The sequence below is a fragment of the Seriola dumerili genome, unplaced genomic scaffold (assembly GCF_002260705.1).
Source record: "Seriola dumerili isolate Sdu_G_001 unplaced genomic scaffold, Sdu_1.0 BDQW01000068.1, whole genome shotgun sequence".
NCBI lineage: Eukaryota > Metazoa > Chordata > Actinopteri > Carangiformes > Carangidae > Seriola > Seriola dumerili.
The window spans coordinates 19656378-19673910 of NW_019174323.1; the positions used below are offsets into that span (position 1 = coordinate 19656378).

The window sequence follows — 17533 nt, forward strand, 5'->3', positions numbered from 1 at the left end:
GGCTAGCTGTTAGCGAGCTACAGGTGAGTTTGTTTGGTTTTTTCTTATAACGTCAATATCACATGATTCAGATATTATTTTTAAAATTTGCTGTTAGCTGAGCCTTCCGTCTAGTCACTTTTTTGTATCCCTTGGAAACACTTCCGTTGTGCTGTGAGTATTTGAAACTCATGTGTTGTCAAACTGATGAGATGTTTTCTGAGGATGTTTGTGTTTTCAGCTTTAGGGCCACCGTACATTCAATCTGCTTTACATCACTGTCAGCAGGTGAGTTCTTAGTACAGAGACCATGAACACAACCTAGGTTTCTACTACACTAATTCTTTTAAAGTATATATTTTTTTGGGCTTTTGTGCCTTTATTGGACAGGATAGTAGAGACAGGAAATGGGGAGGCAGAGAGAGGGGGAATGACATGCAGTAAAGGGCTGTCCAATGCGGGATTCGAACCGGGGCCGACTGCAGCAAGGACTTTAGCCTCTACATATGGGGCGCCTGCTCAACCCACTGCGCCACTCCCTAACCCTACACTGATGCTTTTATTTTGGTAAATTGTACTTCTGGAGTAATCCTGGCTTTAATTGTGAAGGCTTTCCTGATGTTTCTCAGTTTGACAACAAACAGAAATCATGCAGCTGTTGTGTCTCTGCAGCTGGAGAACCTTAATGCAGGAACACGTTCTGTGTTATCAGGAGAACAGATGTACATCAGCTAAAGTCTGTTTCAACATCTAGTGACGTGAACCTGAAGACTTACGGAGGAAAATTGTATTTTGTTGAACAGTCTGAGTCCAGAACCAGGAGCCTCAGGGTTCAGGTTCAGGTTCAGGTTCAGTCCACTCTCTGGATCCTGTATCTTTATCCCTGCAGGCGAAGCACCCTGTTGATTCGTCCACTGACCTTCGCCCAGAGGTTTATGGAGAACAGGGCTGGACCTTCCTCAAGTTCTCCAAGTCCTACTACCCCAGAGCCATCGACTGCTTCCGCAAAGCTCTGGAGCTGCAACCAGAGAACTGGGAGATGAACACCAAAACGGTGGTTCTTCCTGTAGGTGTGTGTAGAGCAGATGTTCATCTGAGCTCTGACCTGCAGAACATCACAGAGACATATCCTGAAGAGTTGCCGGCCACCAAACAGCTGCGTCAAGCGCTGGAGACCAACCCTGATGACGGCGTTCTGATGTCCATGTTGGCCCTGAAGCTGCTCGTCCACCGCAAACCCCAAGAGGCACAGAGACCAGACGTCACCACAGAGACCAGACGTCACCACAGAGACCAGACCTCCAGCACAGAGACCAGACCTCCAGCACAGAGACCAGACCTCACCACAGAGACCAGACCTCCACCACAGAGACCAGACCTCCAGCACAGTGACCAGACCTCCACCAGAGACCAGACGTCACCACAGAGACCAGACCTCCAGCACAGAGACCAGACCTCCACCACAGAGACCAGACCTCCAGCACAGAGACCAGACCTCAACACAGAGACCGTCACTTACATCAACGCAAAGAACCAGTTTCAGAATAAAACACCAGATCAATATAATCTGATTATTACATTCATTAACTTACAGAGGAGGCTTTTATTTTGAAGGTCAAACTGTCATTTTTAAAAGTCACGTTTTTTACATTTGTTAGAAAAGATTTGTTTGTGTGTATGTGTGTGTCAGTGCTGGGTCGCTGTGTGTGTAGCAGTAAAGTCCAGCTGAGCGTCCTCGGCGGCAGCAGTCAGGACGCTCTGGACTTGTCTCTGCAGCTCGGGGTCCAGCAGCGTCGCTCCGCCTGAGAATCTATCCTGAAGAGGAAAACATTTTTTTGATCAACGTTCAGGTGTGAAACAGGAGGTCAAAGGTCAACATTAACACCATCATCAACGTATGAAGGTGCGTTTGGTTCCTCTACCTTCTTCTTGGTGCTGGGCGGAGCCACCGGGGGGTTAAAGGTCATGTCTCTGACGCTGTAATCACCAAACAGCTCCACTGGACACCTGGACAGGAAGTCAACACTCACCATTAAAGAGGACCTGTTACGACCATTTTTAGTGCTCATCATTACAGTCTTGGTAACCAATCAACTGTAGTAGTACAACAAGTAGTTGCTTTCCGGCAACAACCATGGCAACGACACATTTTGCACGTCTCGTGTAAACAAATGTTTGTGGCAGCTACAGTTCTGGCGTATCGGTTCGATCCTGAACCAGAAGACGATAGACCCAAACCACTTTCACAAGCTGGACTGGAGCAGAAAACAACCGTACACCCTGTCAGGCAGTCGGGAGGAGGGAAGAGGCCAAAATTTGGAAAGATGTGCTGCGAATCACTACGCTGGACAGTCTGCAAAGACTTCGGAAGACAACATTCAAAACTTGGAATTCTTTTATGAAAAATCATTAGATGTTTTATGTGTGGACACTTCCAGACTAAAGGGATATAAATAACGGAGGAACAGACAGGCAGTTGGACTCTTCAAAGGTGGGGAGTCACCACTGCTTACGATGCTGGTAAATCTGAATTTGTGTATCTGAGCTAACGAGGTATAACATGTCAATACTGCTTCTTACTAACGTGATCAGGTTGCGGTAACGCCATTAAACAACACAGATCCGCAATAACAATGCAGACTGAGAGGCCGTGAGCCCATGTTCAGTTCGATTCCCTGGGTTCCTCCAGGTGACAGACAGGTAAGACACAGAGACACCTGATCATCAGCTGTTCATACCTGCGGCTCAGCTTCGCTCCAAGTGACCCTGCCCCCTCGCTGGGAGCTCCCTGACACAGGTGAGACGCAAACTGCCGAACCACCGGGTGGAAATGTCTCTGTGGACACACAGGAAGTAACACATGAGTGAGTGAGTGAGTGAGTGAGTGAGTGAGTGAGTGAGTGAGTGAGTGTATGTATGTGTGTGTGTACCTGCAGTGTGTGTAGCTCCCACAGAGCTGTGTTCTGAGCGTTGCAGTGTTCAGGTTCGTCCAGCTCTGGCAGGTAGAAGCCGCTGCCCTGAACCTCGTTATCCAACAGGAAGTCACACTTAGGGAATGACTGACACATGCACACACAATTTAGACAGGTACAATAGGTATCATCCACATTTAACTGAACCAGGATCCATCCTCATTTAAAAAGTCAATGATCTCACACACACAGTGACTCACATGCATGGTGGATCTGTTGGCAGCGAGAATCCCCACGCTGGCGTTGGGCAGTACGTGCAGACTGAGCGTGCTCAGTCGTTTCACGAATGCCATTGCCCTCTGCAGGGTCACCTGCTTCCTGCGCCGTGTCAGCATGGCATCCAGGCACCGCAGCACAATGATGATGTCATCATTGGGCACCCCTGGGGTCAGACAGAGTGATTCATGTTCAACAGTTTTCACCATACCACGTTGTGATGCGTTGAGGTGTCTGTGTGTGTGTACCTGCGTGCAGCTGCCGCAGCATCTTGTAGAGCTGAGAGTAAAAGGTGAGAGGGTCGATGTTCAGGACGTCACCTGATCTCTCACACACACACACACACACGAAGAAAGATGACCTTTAACCTCCTGACTATCATCTGTTCAGTCAGTTGTAGGATACACATCTGTCCTTTCAAAATAAAGTGGCCTTTTCAAAATGTATAATCAGTGTATGAACTGTCACACACACACACACACACACACACACACACACACACACACACACACACACACACACACACACACACACCTTGTCCTGACAGGATGGTGAAGACAGTCTGGATACAGTGGAGACTCTCCCGATTGGTCAGATCCTGCAGAGATGACATCATCGATCAGTTTGTGACTGGACTGAAAGTAAGGGGGCGGAGTAAAGGGGCAGGGCCAAGGTGAATACTTACTCCTGACTGGATGAGGTTCTGCAACACGTTGAGCAGGTCGTCAAAGAACTCCAGGTTGATCAGATGAGCAAAACTGACAGGAAGTGACATCACAGTCAGTACTGTGTGTGTGTGTGTGTGTGTGTGTGTGTGTGTGTGTGTGTGTGTCATACTTGGCCAGTCCCTCCAGTACAGCAGGAAGAAGAACAGACTTCTTAGCTTTCTTCAAAATCCTGAAGTAGATGAGGAAGACGATGTTCAGAGTCTCTGTGTGCTGAGGAAGAGGAGGAGGAGGAGGTGGTGAAAGATTAGTTTCTCGTTCCTTTCATTAATAAACTTTTACATATTCAAATTTTGTTGGGGCTTTCGACTCACCAGCTTGATCTTCTTCTCTTTGCTCTCTGAGGCTTCAGCCTCCAGCAGCTCCTTCTCCAGCTTTTCCTCCGCCTTCTTCCACTGCACACCCACACACACACACACACAGAGACACACACACACACACACACACACACACACACACACACACAGACACACACACACACACACACAGAGACACACACACACACACACACACACACAGACACACACACACACACACAGACACACACACAGAGACACACACACAGAGACACACACACACACACACAGACACACAGACACAGACACAGATACACACACACACACACACACACAGACATGAATTAAATTATTAAATGCTAGTAAATACTAATAAATACTAACAAATGCAAATAAATGCTAGTAAATGCTAATGAATTCTAATACCTTCCTCTGCATCCTCGACAGGTTCTTTTTCTTCTCTTTGTTGTTCATGAACTTCTTCTTTGGTGCCGTCGCCTCGATGTCCTTCTTCATCTCCACTTCCTTAATCCTCAGACTGAGCAGGGTCCTCAGCACCTGGGGGTGGGGTCGGGGGAATCAGCTGACATGCTGCTGATTGGTTGGTGTTTGTATTACCGTGGTTCGGGTGCGTTTGATTCCTTACCTCAGGTCTGACGTTGTAGTTGAGGCTCTTCACGAGGCCGGAGACGACCCTCACAGTGGCCAATGAAGCCCCGCCCTGTTTGTCCTGCTGGAAGAGCTTCCTGAATGCATCACAACACATGTCCGACACCTGTAACACAGAGACACCTGAACGCATCACAACACATGTCCGACACCTGTAACACAGAGACACCTGAACGCATCACAACACGTAGCTCCACCTGAGCAGACGCACTCTCACCTTCTTGGCAGGATCGTTCATCAGCGGGACAAGGATGACGATTATGTTGTTGTGGAAGTTGAAGTGCGGCAGAGCGAGCAGCAGCTCACACAGGCAACGAACGGCCACTTCAGCCAGGCCGCGGTACGACTGGAAACCCACCGCCTGACTGCGCTTCTTCTTCCTCTGCTTCCAGTCTGAACGTGAAGCACACACCCGGTGACACCTGTGCTGTGTTGGCTGACGTGTTGTGTGTGCGTGTGTAGTTGTGGTTGTGTACCTCTGACTGTCTGCTCCAGGTCCTCCAGGTAGAACTTGTACTGACTGACCAAACCCTCCTCGAACTCTCTGAGCTGCTGAGTCTCTTTCTTCACCTGCACAACAAACACACATTCATCAATGAGCTGCTGTCAGTCACCAGCTGAGACTGAAGCACTGACATCGGTTAACACATGAAGTAACTGAAACATGTCACTTCCTGTCTGACCTCTGGTTTGAACAATACAATCATATATATCATATGTATTATACATATTTTATATATATCTATATATATATATATATAATATATATGTATGACATCATCTACAGTTGTCGGTCCTCTCTGGTACCTTGGCGGCCTTCTCTGCGGGGGTCAGGGGACGGATCCTGTAGGTGGGAGCGATGTCTTTAAAGATCTCCATGAGAGAAACCATCACCAGCTTCCTGACGGTCACCGCCACAGAGGGGTCCGACTCCATCAGCATCCCACGCAGCTCCTTCACCCGCTTCATCTGAACACACACACACACATTACACACACCGCCCTTTTAAACCTGAGTTTGATCCTGGACCAGCTCCAGACTTACGTTACTGACGGGGTCTGAGATGATGGCTGATCCTAGACCGGCTATGAGCAGCTTCTTCTGGGTGATCTTCTGAACTCTGAGCTGCTCTCTCTGCTCAGCTGTCAGATCTGCAATGCTCTCCAGCCCCCCCCCTGGACAGGAGGACACATGACAACCACGTCAAGACTCACGACCACGTCCCGAGACAGGCCCAGAGTCAGGACCAGGACTTTGAGCTCTATTATTCTATGATTCCATATTTGAAGGATAATACACTAATGAATGCATCTTTAGTATTATCAATTATTCTTTATTAATATTTTATTATTTAAACTTCATTCATACCGTTCTCCTCCTCCTGTGGCTCCTCAGCAGCAGCTTCTTCCTCCTCCTCCTCCTCCTCTTCCTTCTGCTTTTTGACAACTTCAAACAAACAAAACAGACATGATGTTTAGACCTTTGACACAGTTAACTAATCACTGACCAATCACTGAACAATAGTGTGTACCTCTCTCTACACTCTGTGGGATGACGCCCGTCTTGTCTTTGATTGGCAGCAGGTGGATCACCTCCTTCTCCTCCATCCTCGCCATCTTCCTGGGAACTTTCTCATAACCACGGACGACCTCTGAGCTCCGCTTCTTCCCGCCGTGCACCGGCCCGCTGGGACGCCCCGCCGCACAAAACAAACACACCTCAGTCACCGTTTCCTTTTTGCCCATTCGGAATCACCTGCCCTGTTCTCATGGATGTGTCTGTGTTGGTGGTAGTTACCATGACGACAGGTCTCTGGTGATGAAGGAGGCTTGTCGAGCCATGGTGGTCATCTGCTGCAGGTCGTCATCCTCCATCATGTCTGTGGGCAGAGTCTCCAGAAACTCCTCCTCATCCTCCTCTTCCTCTGTCAGAGACCAGGAAGGAGAAGAAGAAGAAGAAGATGAGGAAGAAGAAGAATTAGAAAAGGAAGAAGAGGAGGAAGAAGGGGAGGAAGAAGAAAGGCTGTCTGATGTGATGCAGAAAGGCTGAGCCACAGTAGCAGTGTTTGACATGTGAGGGGCCTCTCTCACCTGGTCTCTTCCTGTACGTCTCCAGTGGGCGAGGCGTCCTGATGGCGGCATCCTTCACTGCCTGTCTCAGCTTCTTCTGTTCTTTACGCTGCTTCTTGGCGATGTTCTGCTGCTTCAGCTGACGGTTCTTCAGTTTGTTCTCGAGCTTCACGCCGCTCGTCTTCAGCAGACGGCGGAAGGTCGGCCGACGCTTCTTTGACCGAGGCCCCTGCAGGGAGGGGGTTGGTTGGAGGGTGGGGGTGGGAGGAGTGGTGGTGGTGGGGTAGTTAGACTTGTGACTCATATAAATCATAATTCACTTTACCAAATAAAGAAGGTTAAAGATTTATAGAGAAATTATTCTGACAAAACAAACAAAGATCTAAAGTTTAAGCTGAGTGTTTTCAACTCTTATTTTGAAAGTCTGGATTGGTCAGTGAAACATGTTTCATTTTCAATCTCCTCACAAAAACAAGTTAGACAATAAATACACTGAAATAAGAATGATCCAGTGTCTGTATAATTCCATTCAACATCCAATACGTCTGTTTTATTTTGTAACTTTATTCACTGACATATTTTTGAATCATCTGTAGAACTGTTGATCATTGATTAACTATCTATCAAGTGTCTAAGAACAATCAGCTGGTGACGTCAGCACTTCTATCAATACACAGTTTAGCAGCAGCCAGGAGACACTGATGAGACGGTTTAATGTAATGTTCAAATATAATAACTTCCCTGGTCACTCATATTGATGCTGATTTAATCACAAGACCAAAACTGTTCAGGAAATACTTGACTTATAAATACTTTGTTTCATGTTCAATACAGGGAATAACTTCCTGTACGCTGCAAACTTTAAATTCACAGATTTCTCTATGGAGTCTGGCGGATCGATAAGACTGAACAGGAGCTTCAGTTCTGATTCAGTTCATAGTCACGTGTTAAAAACTGGTGAGAATAACGTTCCGCTCAGTGAACGTTCATTTCACGGGATGTTCCACTCTTTTCAAAGTGCTCCGCTGTGACCGGGAGTGACCTTACCGGACCCATGGCGGCGGGAACTCTCCGTCTCACAGCGCAGATTCAGACCCGGGTTCTGTCCACCCTCCTCGGTGTGTATGTGATAACGTTTCCCGGTGTGTTTTGGTAAAAAGCTGCGGTTTGTTGCCACACGTGTGTAGATCTGAAAACCAGGTTCACGCTGAAGACCCGGAAACAGAAGACAGTCCTCCTCTGCCGGGACAACAGCGCCATCAGCGGCGGGAGGACCACAGGGACAAAATAATGTGACCGGCACCAAATCACGTGACTGATTTTAATACTACATAAATATAGTTCAACATAGAGAATATAAATTAGGTGCTAAAGAAACACATTGAACAGGCTGCCCCACGAGTCTATTAAACCTCTGAACAGGTGAGTCACCTGATCATGAACTCATCCTTCATGTGTCACTGTGACCTTCAGTGTCTGAACAGACGAACCTGAACACAACATGCTGTCCACTCACTGGTCTACATAAAGACTTTCACCTGAGATGAGTCAATCAATCAATCAATCAATCCATAAATCAATGAATAATAAACAGACACAATGACTTTGTTCTGCTTCGAATTTTCATTTTTAAAAGATCGTTTTCATTATAATTAAATATTGTCTTAAAATATTTATGTTTTTGTGTCTTAGCGTCTTGTTTTGTTTTTCCACTCAGAGACTCAAAGACTCACAGCTTTCATGTTTTATTATAGAAACACTGAGAAATATTAAATAATAAAAACTGAATTCTTCTTCACAAATGTCACATTAACCCAGAGACAGAGACAGAGACAGTAGTTCAGATCAGCTGCTGCAGGACGACAACACCTGTGAGAGAAAAAACAAAACCTCATTACACCTGGTCCATTTCTCCTACAGACTGATCCGTCTGTCAGGTGACTCACCTGACTCCACTTCCTGTTCCCGCTCTGCATGGGCATGGCCAAGATGCAGGAGAACAGCCTATCAGAGAGAAGCTCTTCATCAGGGAGGCGTGACAGGAACTGAGCTGGAGGAGGGACACAAGAGAACAGAGTAAAATACAACAGTCTTCTATCTTTGATGTGCCCTCAGGAGATCTGAGTGTCCTCAGGTGTCCTCAGGAGGTCTGTGGTCCGGCCTTGTAACCACATGTCTAACTATTGAAACTGGTCGAGTCCAAGTCGAGTCCCAAGTCCACTATGATGAGTCCACGCCAAGTCTCAGGTCCAAGTCCATGTTGAGTCTCACCATTCCAGAGTCCAAGCCCTTTGTCATGCCACTTCAGGTCAGGACTCAAGTTACTCGACACAGGTCTGATTCAAAACTCGAGGTTCTCAAGACCAGTCCGAGTACAGATTCAACCACCTGATACAAGTCCAAAGTCTCAGGTCACAAGTTCAGGACAAGTACCAAGTCCACATGAAGGCATAGCTCCAAAAGAGTACAGGTCTACGGTCAGCTGCAGCTGTTTTGGGCCTATGAAAGCTGATTGGACCTTGTGTGAGTGATGTCACCGAGGTAACAGAAGGTGAGGCGTCGCTCACCTATGCTGATCAGGTCCATGTGCAGCAGGACGTTCTGATACAGTCTCAGGATCCCCAGAGCTGTCCTGAACAGGAACTCCTCCCCATCCCGAAAGAAAACGTCCCAGACTCTGCACGCCACGTCCAGGGGGAGGGGCTTCGTGTAGAGAGACAGGATCCTGGAGGAGGGGTGGGGGTGGGGGGGTGAGGTGGTGGGGTTTTTGTTTGTGGGGTTAACAGAGAAACATTTAACATTCTAACTGTATAGATGTGTTTCAGTTTTTCATCTCTTGTGTTCAGACACAGGCCCAGGACGGTTTAGCTTCCTAGTCAGGGCTCAGCTACTAAGTCACTGGAAGTGGAGGGGAAACTTTAGCCTAGCTTAGCACAAACACTGGAAGTGGAGGGAAAACTGTTAGCCTAGTAGTTATCGAACCTTTCTATACAGTCTCCAAGTTGTGTGTATTTGATTTGACATGTTTCTTGCTTTTTGGTTCGGATGGGTGGGGAACAGTTCTACACCATGGAACCAATAAATCACGTGCTCAATATCAATAATCAATATTTTAGAAACAGTTTCTATCAATTATGTACTTGTATGACAGCAACTACGACTGTATCTTTGGTTAATTAGGACTTCACCAGTCCAGGATAGAGGTTCAGGATTTACAACCTACAGCTGGTAGTAAAGGAAGAGAAGGAGGAAGGAGTTTCTACCTTCTAGAACAACTCTGGTGATGGCCTCCGAAATACCTGTTACATCTGCAAGGGTAGAAGGACGACAGTGAGCTTACGTTCCAACAACACACACACCACACACACACACATCACACACACTCACACACACACATCACACTATCACAACACACACACTACACACAAACTACTACAACACACACAACACACAAACACACCAGGGTCTTGGTTTCAACTCTGTTAGAAAGCCTATGTTCTGAACGTGCGTCTATGATTCAGGTTGGAGATTAACTGATGGAAGGTGCTTCGTACTTCTGCTCATGTTCAGGATCAGAACAGCTGGTATGTAGAGAGGACATCCCCGTGACCTGGACGAGAGACATACACACATCATTGTAGACAGAGTAAGAGAGAAACTGTGATTGTGGATCTGCTGCGATCAGCTGAGGGGGGCAGAGGGTAACCGGTATCCGGTGAGTACACTTGGATGGTAGAACGTTTACAAGTCTTTTAGTCCATAGTCTCATTGTCATCTTAGTCCACATGAATCTCACATTGGAGTCCAGGTCAAGTCTGGAGATCACTGTGTGTTGTGTGTGGTGTGTGTGTGTGTGTGTGTGTTGTTTGAATATCGTGTTTGTGTGTGTGTGTGGTTGATATGTGTGTGTGTGTGTGTTTTTTGCTTCGCTTGTGTGTGTGTGTTGTGAGCGTCACATATCCCACATCAGGTCTGTAGCAAGGTGTAAGCTCCCAGTGAATGCTTTTGCTCAGGGCAAGGTCGTGTAAAGGACGCACCCCTTACCAAATTAAAGTCCTTGAATTCAAACTTACCATGTTCTCTTGCAAAGCGTCTTAAAAACAATTCTGTTATTGACGCTCGACTGGTTCTCATACCTTCTGAGTCATGCACTCTCCGAACTGATAGTGGAACTCCTGGAGAACGTCCTGGCGGTGTGATACACTCCCAGAACTGTAAACTCTCTGTTGACCAAGGTGACCGCTTGTGTCTCGTTCGAGTGTAGTCTACGGTGAGTCCCCTTAAGTTAACACACTAGAAAAAGAGATATAAAATTAAAACAACACCCTACTATCTATGCTTAGTTGTTGTTCCTTAATTGCCCTGCCAGTTTTCTTTTGGTTTGATTCATGATTGCAAGGTTTCATGAAGTAGTGAAGTTTGTTTTAATAACACAGTTCCATCCAGGGCTAAAGTTTTGACAAGAAATGTGTTACACAGGCCCTGAAGTCATAAACATCCCTCGCTCCAAAGTGATGAGAGGATTATCGCTGGCTAGACTACTGTTATCACAAGTGATCTTAACATTTTAAAGTCTTATCTCAAAATTCTTGCAAACAATCCTTTTTCCATTAGAATGATTGGCTTGTCATCTGGGAAGTGAAAAAACAGTGACATCTAACAAACCTGCCGGTCTATTACAGGCTGCCGAAGTCCACACAAACACCTGAACATGTTAGAGACCACAATCTTAAGACTTTTCAAACAGCTATTCTATATGGCCCACAAAATCAATATCGTGCATTATGGACTCCAGGGTGGAGTGAGCCCTGATAGAGGCTTCGAGCCTAAAAAATACAACACAACATGACTATTGTTTCCATCTTGTCTTCATGGCTACCCAAATCCTTTTCTAGTCCCCAACAGCCATCACACACAAGCTGTCCCCAGTATCTGAGAAATTATGTAGACCTGGGGAATGGGAAAGTGAGCTGCTGCTGCCTCAGTCCTGTTGTGACCGTACTTGAATACTCACCAGCCAACCAACACATGCTTCGTTACTCTCGCTTCCAGACCCTGATTTCTGCTTCAGTTGGTGCGGAAAGAGCGAAAATGTCACAACATGGCCGACATTGCATCCATCGTCGAAATCTGGTCTTACTTGTAGCCATGTGTTAGAGTTGCGCAATATATGTATCTACTGGTTTGCGCGACAGTGTTAGCATGAACTATAGCAAATTGCCCGCCTGGACACTGATGTTTTATGTAGTGCCCCCGCGAAGCTAACTGATAAGACATGACACTACTGGTAAAAGTTGAAAAAAAATGCACTTAACACACCTACTCTCTAAACACAGCCAGTAGGCCCATACGTTGCTAACTATCACGCCATGTAACATGAGACTATACTTCAAAATGATCAGTAGCTGAGCTAGTAGATGCTTTTAATAGATGTAAAAACCCACATCGTGATGCCAAGGTAAGGAACACGTCTAACACTAGACCATAGAGCTCGACCACTAGTATGAGCTTATATATACCTGCTCCGGGTGATGATAAACACCACTGTAGTCCCCCTGGCTGCCTGATGAGGCCGCATTATGCTGGATTCTCACCGGGGAAAACTGAGTCCCAGTCTACGCCACAACTCACATATATCTCCAGTCACTGCTAAGTCAAACTAGCCGTTAGCTCTGCTGTGGGACCCGCTAGCTAATGCTAAAAGCTGTGTTTGCAGAATCAGAAACAGACGTTGCGTTCAGTGATCAGCTGTCTGCCAGATCTGATAAATGAAAAGGTCAGGGAACCAGAACTCGGGGAATAAGAATGAGAGCTCCAAAATACGGCAGGGCCGTGAAGGTTAAACGAGGGCCTTAAAAGGTTAAGGGGGAACTCCTATACCTAAACAACTACCGAGTTAGCTCCCAACAAACAACATCCACACTGTGAGCTAGCTAGCCCTGTCCACCGTACTTGTTTATTGCTGTATTTTTGAGAGTATTAGGTGCCACCACAGAGGCACGTGAGCGATAATATTCACAAACTTGATCACGTGTACAGGGCAAGGTCCCTACCGAGTTTAGTGTTCTCATGCTGAGTATAATTTTGACTAATTTTCTGTGATTAATTAATTCTCAATTATTCAATACCGGTGACCTTTTGTTAAGGGACTGTCAATAGTCCAATCTATGTGTAAGAGGACAGGTCTGATTCAAAAATAATGGAAAAAAAACGATTAAAAATCAATTTTGGAGCGAGAATGAAAAAATTATAAAACAGGGCTCCGCCTAATATATAATCAATTAGTGTCTTGGTTAAATAGTCTAAATCATTAATCCAATTAAGGTACCACAGCAGCTTCACTTACATATCATCGATCTTCTAGTCTGTGAAGTAATATATAATCTGGATTTTACTAACTTTAATGTGTCTATCTGAATTAAACAATGCAACAATAACAGCAGAGTGCAATATTCTGTCAAAAGCAGGGCTAACAAAACAATCTTCACTGGCCTCTCTATAAACAGCAAATCTCAGGTGCAGACTTCATCAGTGAGTCGGGCACAGTCAGGCACGAGACATTTGCGGTCACAGGCTGGCCTCCAGCCCAAAAGAAAAAAGACCGAAGAGTAACTGATGACAGTCTCCACCATTTGCTGTTTAAGAATTGCAGTGAAGATTGTTGTTGACCCTTGCGTTTTACAAAATTATTGCACTCTGCTTTGAATTTGTTTTGTCAATTATTGTTGACTGCAATCTAAAGCTTGCTGTGTCTGGAGACGAACGTGTCAAGGAGTGAAGCATGAAGAGTGTGAGAAAGGACTCGCAAAACAAGGAGAGTAACTGAAAACACGCATACACTGAACATCTAAAGAGGTCGCAAGGACGTCACCCAGGTGTTCGTCACCAGGTGAGCAATACCGGTGAGTCTCTGTTGTCTCAGTGTTTTCTTACCGTCGTGTCTCTGTCTTAGTGACCGATCCACTTCTCCTTCACTCTGGAGAGGAAAGATCTCATAAAGCTCTGAGAAGGAGGAGGAGGAGGAGATGATTACCAGGTGTTGCACGTCTCAGGTCAGTGAAACATTGCCCCCCATCTTGTTATTACTGACCAGTAATGTTGACGCTCAATTGTTCTTAGATCTGGCAGGGCACCACACTCGGCCCCCGGATTGCTGGAGGGTAAAACCCCCCCACCACAGGTCCTGAGCACGCCGACTGGACCTCCTGAACACAACAGGAGGTTCGGGAGCAATAACACACACACACACACCACACACACACACCCACAACCCACCACCCCACACCCCACACCCACACCACACCACACACCCACAACACCCGTCCCACACCCCACACCCCCACCCCCACCCACCACCCACGTGTGGTCCTACATGGCATCTCCAGTGTGCGCAGGATGTGCTGGTTCCAGACCATGGTTGGCCATTGAGATCTCTTCCTCCTGTCTGAACCTCTCCTTCATCTGCTGCTGCCTCCGCTGAGCCTCCTTCAGCTCTGAAGGAGGAAGGCCACAGACAGGCCGGAGAGCAGAAAACCCACTCATTGAGGTCATAACACACTCCTTCTGGCCCGCCAGTGACGCTGCAGGCTCGTTTCAGCCACTACGAACTCACAGCACTCGTGATGCGAGACAGGAGTGAATCACAGCAGAGTGGTTAAATACAAGACGGAGGAAGGCCCGACAGCGGTGACACGTAACTCACTTCCATTCTGCTCATGCCACTCATTCTGCTCGTGCACATGCTAGGCCAGAAGTGCTGATCTTTGACGAAACTACTTCAGCCACAAATTATAATATCTAATAAATCTGGTGAAGATTTCCAATGACACATAAAGCTACTAGCTATGTTTAGATGATACAGGTGACTATAGGAGTAGCGGGCAAGTAAACAAGGTAAAGAGATTGCGTTTAACAATAACGAGTACAGAAGTGATTGTTTATACTACATGACAGAACGTGCGTCGTGTATTACTGCACGGTTTTCAGAAAAGGCGAGTTCTCATTATGCGGTAACAAGCTCACTTGACATTTCATGCTAACTGCAGCTCGCGGTACATGTTGGGAAGCCAAATGCGTGGCCTCGAAATCTTCCGCTGCCTGACTTCACTATCGACACACCTAGTACTGGAACACAAACAATCAACACAGTCTAGAGGACTCAGTCCAGCAAGCTGTACTGTGATGTCGCGCTGGACGACTCTGAGACTACCAAAACCCACCAGACCACACGCAACTGCCGCGACACAAAACACAACAACACACACACACCACACACGATACACACAATACAATCATATGAGCTGCTGGTGAGATGATGTCCTGATGGAACCCGCCTCTACCAGGTGAGCGACAAGACGCCCCACAGTGTACACAATTAATGGTTATATTGTTTATTTCTGTGTAATAAATTAATGCCGAATATACGTCACATCTGTTCATACTGAATAAAATATATCAATAAAGAGCCAAGGACAATTAATCAACGAGTGGTCTGATTGTGGTGGTTTTTAGTCTCTCTGTGGTGGTTTTAGTCTCTTTTTGGTGGTTTAGCTCTCTGTGGTGGTTGAACTCTACAAACTAATATATATTGAACCGATTGATTGTGGTCTTGAAGGATCTGCCGGGTCCAGTCTGATGTGGTTTACCTGCTTAAGTAAATCATGAATCCCCAGGCATCCTGGACTCAGCTCAGACTCTGAAACTCACCACAGTTTGTCCTGAACCAGATTCACCTGGAGCGCTCTGCCTCGCGACCGCACTCGAACGTGTTCCTGGAGCGAGCGAGCAGTGGTGGGGGGCGCCGAGTGGCAGCTCCGTGAGGAAGGCCTCATCATCAGAGTTGACCTCAGAAGTCAAAGGTCACATCCCCCTCCAGTGACCAGAGTCTGAGGTCGAGGTACACAGGGGTTCACATTTACCTTGAGAGGCTTCGATGACCGTACAGAAGGGCTGGAATATCCAGGTGGTGGTCATGCCCCCTGGTAGGACCCATCCCCACAGAAGCCCCTCCAAAGCCAGTGATGCGGGTTAACCATTGACCCTTCAGTGCAGGATGCCACGCTGTCTGGCACAAACTGTTGTTGCCACATTTGGTCTAAACCTGTACTGTATAGTGATGTATTGTGAACATCATTGATTGTATAAGACCCTGCCCCCTGATCGTCGCCTGTCTCCTTGACATCAGAGGAGCTTTGATTGGTCCTCGTTGGCCACCATATCTGATCCAGATTGATGTGAACAGGTAACGAGATTCTCCTTCCAGTCTGCTGAACATTTAACACACTGAACACCTGGACGGGAGTGTGCCCCGGTGATAACACATCAGCATGGGAGACAGGCTCATGGCATGATGATGATGATGATGATAATGAACAGGACATGGCGAGGATCTCCATCATGTATGTTGGTTGACGGCTCCGCCGATGGAGAGAATCACTCAGTCTCTCTTATACACATTATCCACATCCCAACAGCCACAACAGGAATGAAGACACTCATGGCACTTCTGTCTTTGAAAACTTAAAAAAATAGAAGTTTTGGCAAGGATCTGACAAAAGTCTGAAAACTTTATAATTCAATTAAAAAGTTTAACAACGTTCCTTCTACCTTCACAAGGAGTCTCCTTCAATACAACTTATCTTTCCACATCCCTCTCTCAAGTGAATCATTGACACGGAGACTACGGTGTATCAGTTAAGACTCTGACAGCTATGAATTAAATTATAAAGTTAAATCTAAATCTAAAATACCTGAGAACAAAAACTTCTCGAACAACCATCAAAAACGCTAAAAAGAATAGTATCTGAAAAGCATTCCTCACCATGTGGGATGAAAAAGTTTAGGAAAGTCTTGTAGAACTGACATTTCATTTTTGTAAAGAATCCTAAATTCCCCAGATTTAAGAACATTAATCTGTGCACGAACTTTGTTTCAAGCTTATGAAAGCTGCAAGTTGATATTTCAGCTTTTATTTTAATGGAAAGGTTTGTTTCTAGTTATCGTGAGTTAAAAGATGACTCTTCTGTTAGTTATGAACCACGACGGCACAGCCCAATATTTCATCTTATATCCTCAAAGTCTTCTCTAGTGCTCAGAAAAGAATTATGATCAAGAATATAAAAATGGGTAGACATTTGTTATATTCAATATTTTTGTTTGTCGTTTACATCAAAAGTGACTTTCAGCAGGTATTTATGTGAAGGTTGAACTCTCAACTTTCCTTGTCATTTATTTAAATGAAACAGACTAATATTTCTGAGTTCTTCTCTCATTGTTTACGATTTATGAAATCTTTTCAGTTTTAATGTCGGTAACTGGAAACCAAGGAAAACACAGAATTTCCTCTTTCTGAGTTGGAAAAGTTCTGATAGTGCTTTTGCTTGATTTTTAATTTTGAAGGTAAGCCTTCGCTATAGTTTTCGCACAGTCTCTAATGTTTCGGTGTTTTATTTTGAAGGTATGGCCCCACTTGGTTTCCGTTAATGTTGTCAATTACTTATTCGTACCTCCTCTATGGAGCTCTGTCGCGCAGCTCGGAAGAACAAACCCGGCCACTGCCCCTCATCCTCGGTGAATAGACAGTTGGAATCCTGCGGAGTTTCGTACCG

At 46.0% G+C, this 17533-nt stretch overlaps 2 protein-coding genes across 3 annotated transcripts in view; both read right to left on the minus strand.

The window, feature by feature from the left end:
- Positions 1-1616: 1616 nt before the first annotated feature.
- noc3l (NOC3 like DNA replication regulator) lies at positions 1617-8117 on the minus strand. The gene is made up of 21 exons (XM_022743041.1): positions 7974-8117; positions 6948-7152; positions 6655-6781; positions 6389-6543; positions 6226-6303; positions 5902-6032; positions 5665-5826; positions 5334-5427; positions 5075-5250; positions 4835-4963; positions 4615-4746; positions 4207-4287; positions 4005-4105; positions 3853-3925; positions 3702-3765; positions 3416-3487; positions 3152-3333; positions 2910-3038; positions 2718-2815; positions 1902-1986; positions 1617-1794 (listed from the first exon to the last, which is right to left on the minus strand). Exons 1-21 carry the CDS (start codon positions 7980-7982, stop codon positions 1666-1668), a joined length of 2412 nt encoding a protein of 803 aa, XP_022598762.1. The 5' UTR covers positions 7983-8117; the 3' UTR covers positions 1617-1665.
- Positions 8118-8695: 578 nt separating this feature from the next.
- LOC111219710 (TBC1 domain family member 12-like) overlaps positions 8696-17533 on the minus strand; it is a 12664-nt gene continuing 3826 nt past the window's right edge. For both annotated transcript variants that reach the window (XM_022742441.1, XM_022742440.1), the window contains exons 12-14: positions 9494-9651; positions 8873-8976; positions 8696-8795 (exon numbers count right to left, since the gene is read on the minus strand). In XM_022742441.1, the coding sequence (XP_022598162.1) occupies positions 8772-8795; positions 8873-8976; positions 9494-9651 (286 nt within the window). In that variant the 3' untranslated portion in view covers positions 8696-8771. The remainder of the gene's footprint in view (positions 8796-8872; positions 8977-9493; positions 9652-17533) is intronic.

What these genes read in the sequence shown, in the direction of transcription:
- noc3l (XM_022743041.1), bottom strand. An exon ending in ACCAGAGACCTGTCGTCATG is followed by an intron (nt 6,544 to 6,654) that starts GTAACTACCACC and finishes GGGGCGTCCCAG; the next exon opens with CGGGCCGGTGCACGGCGGGA. An exon ending in GCTGCGGCAGCTGCACGCAG is followed by an intron (nt 3,334 to 3,415) that starts GTACACACACAC and finishes GTCTGACCCCAG; the next exon opens with GGGTGCCCAATGATGACATC.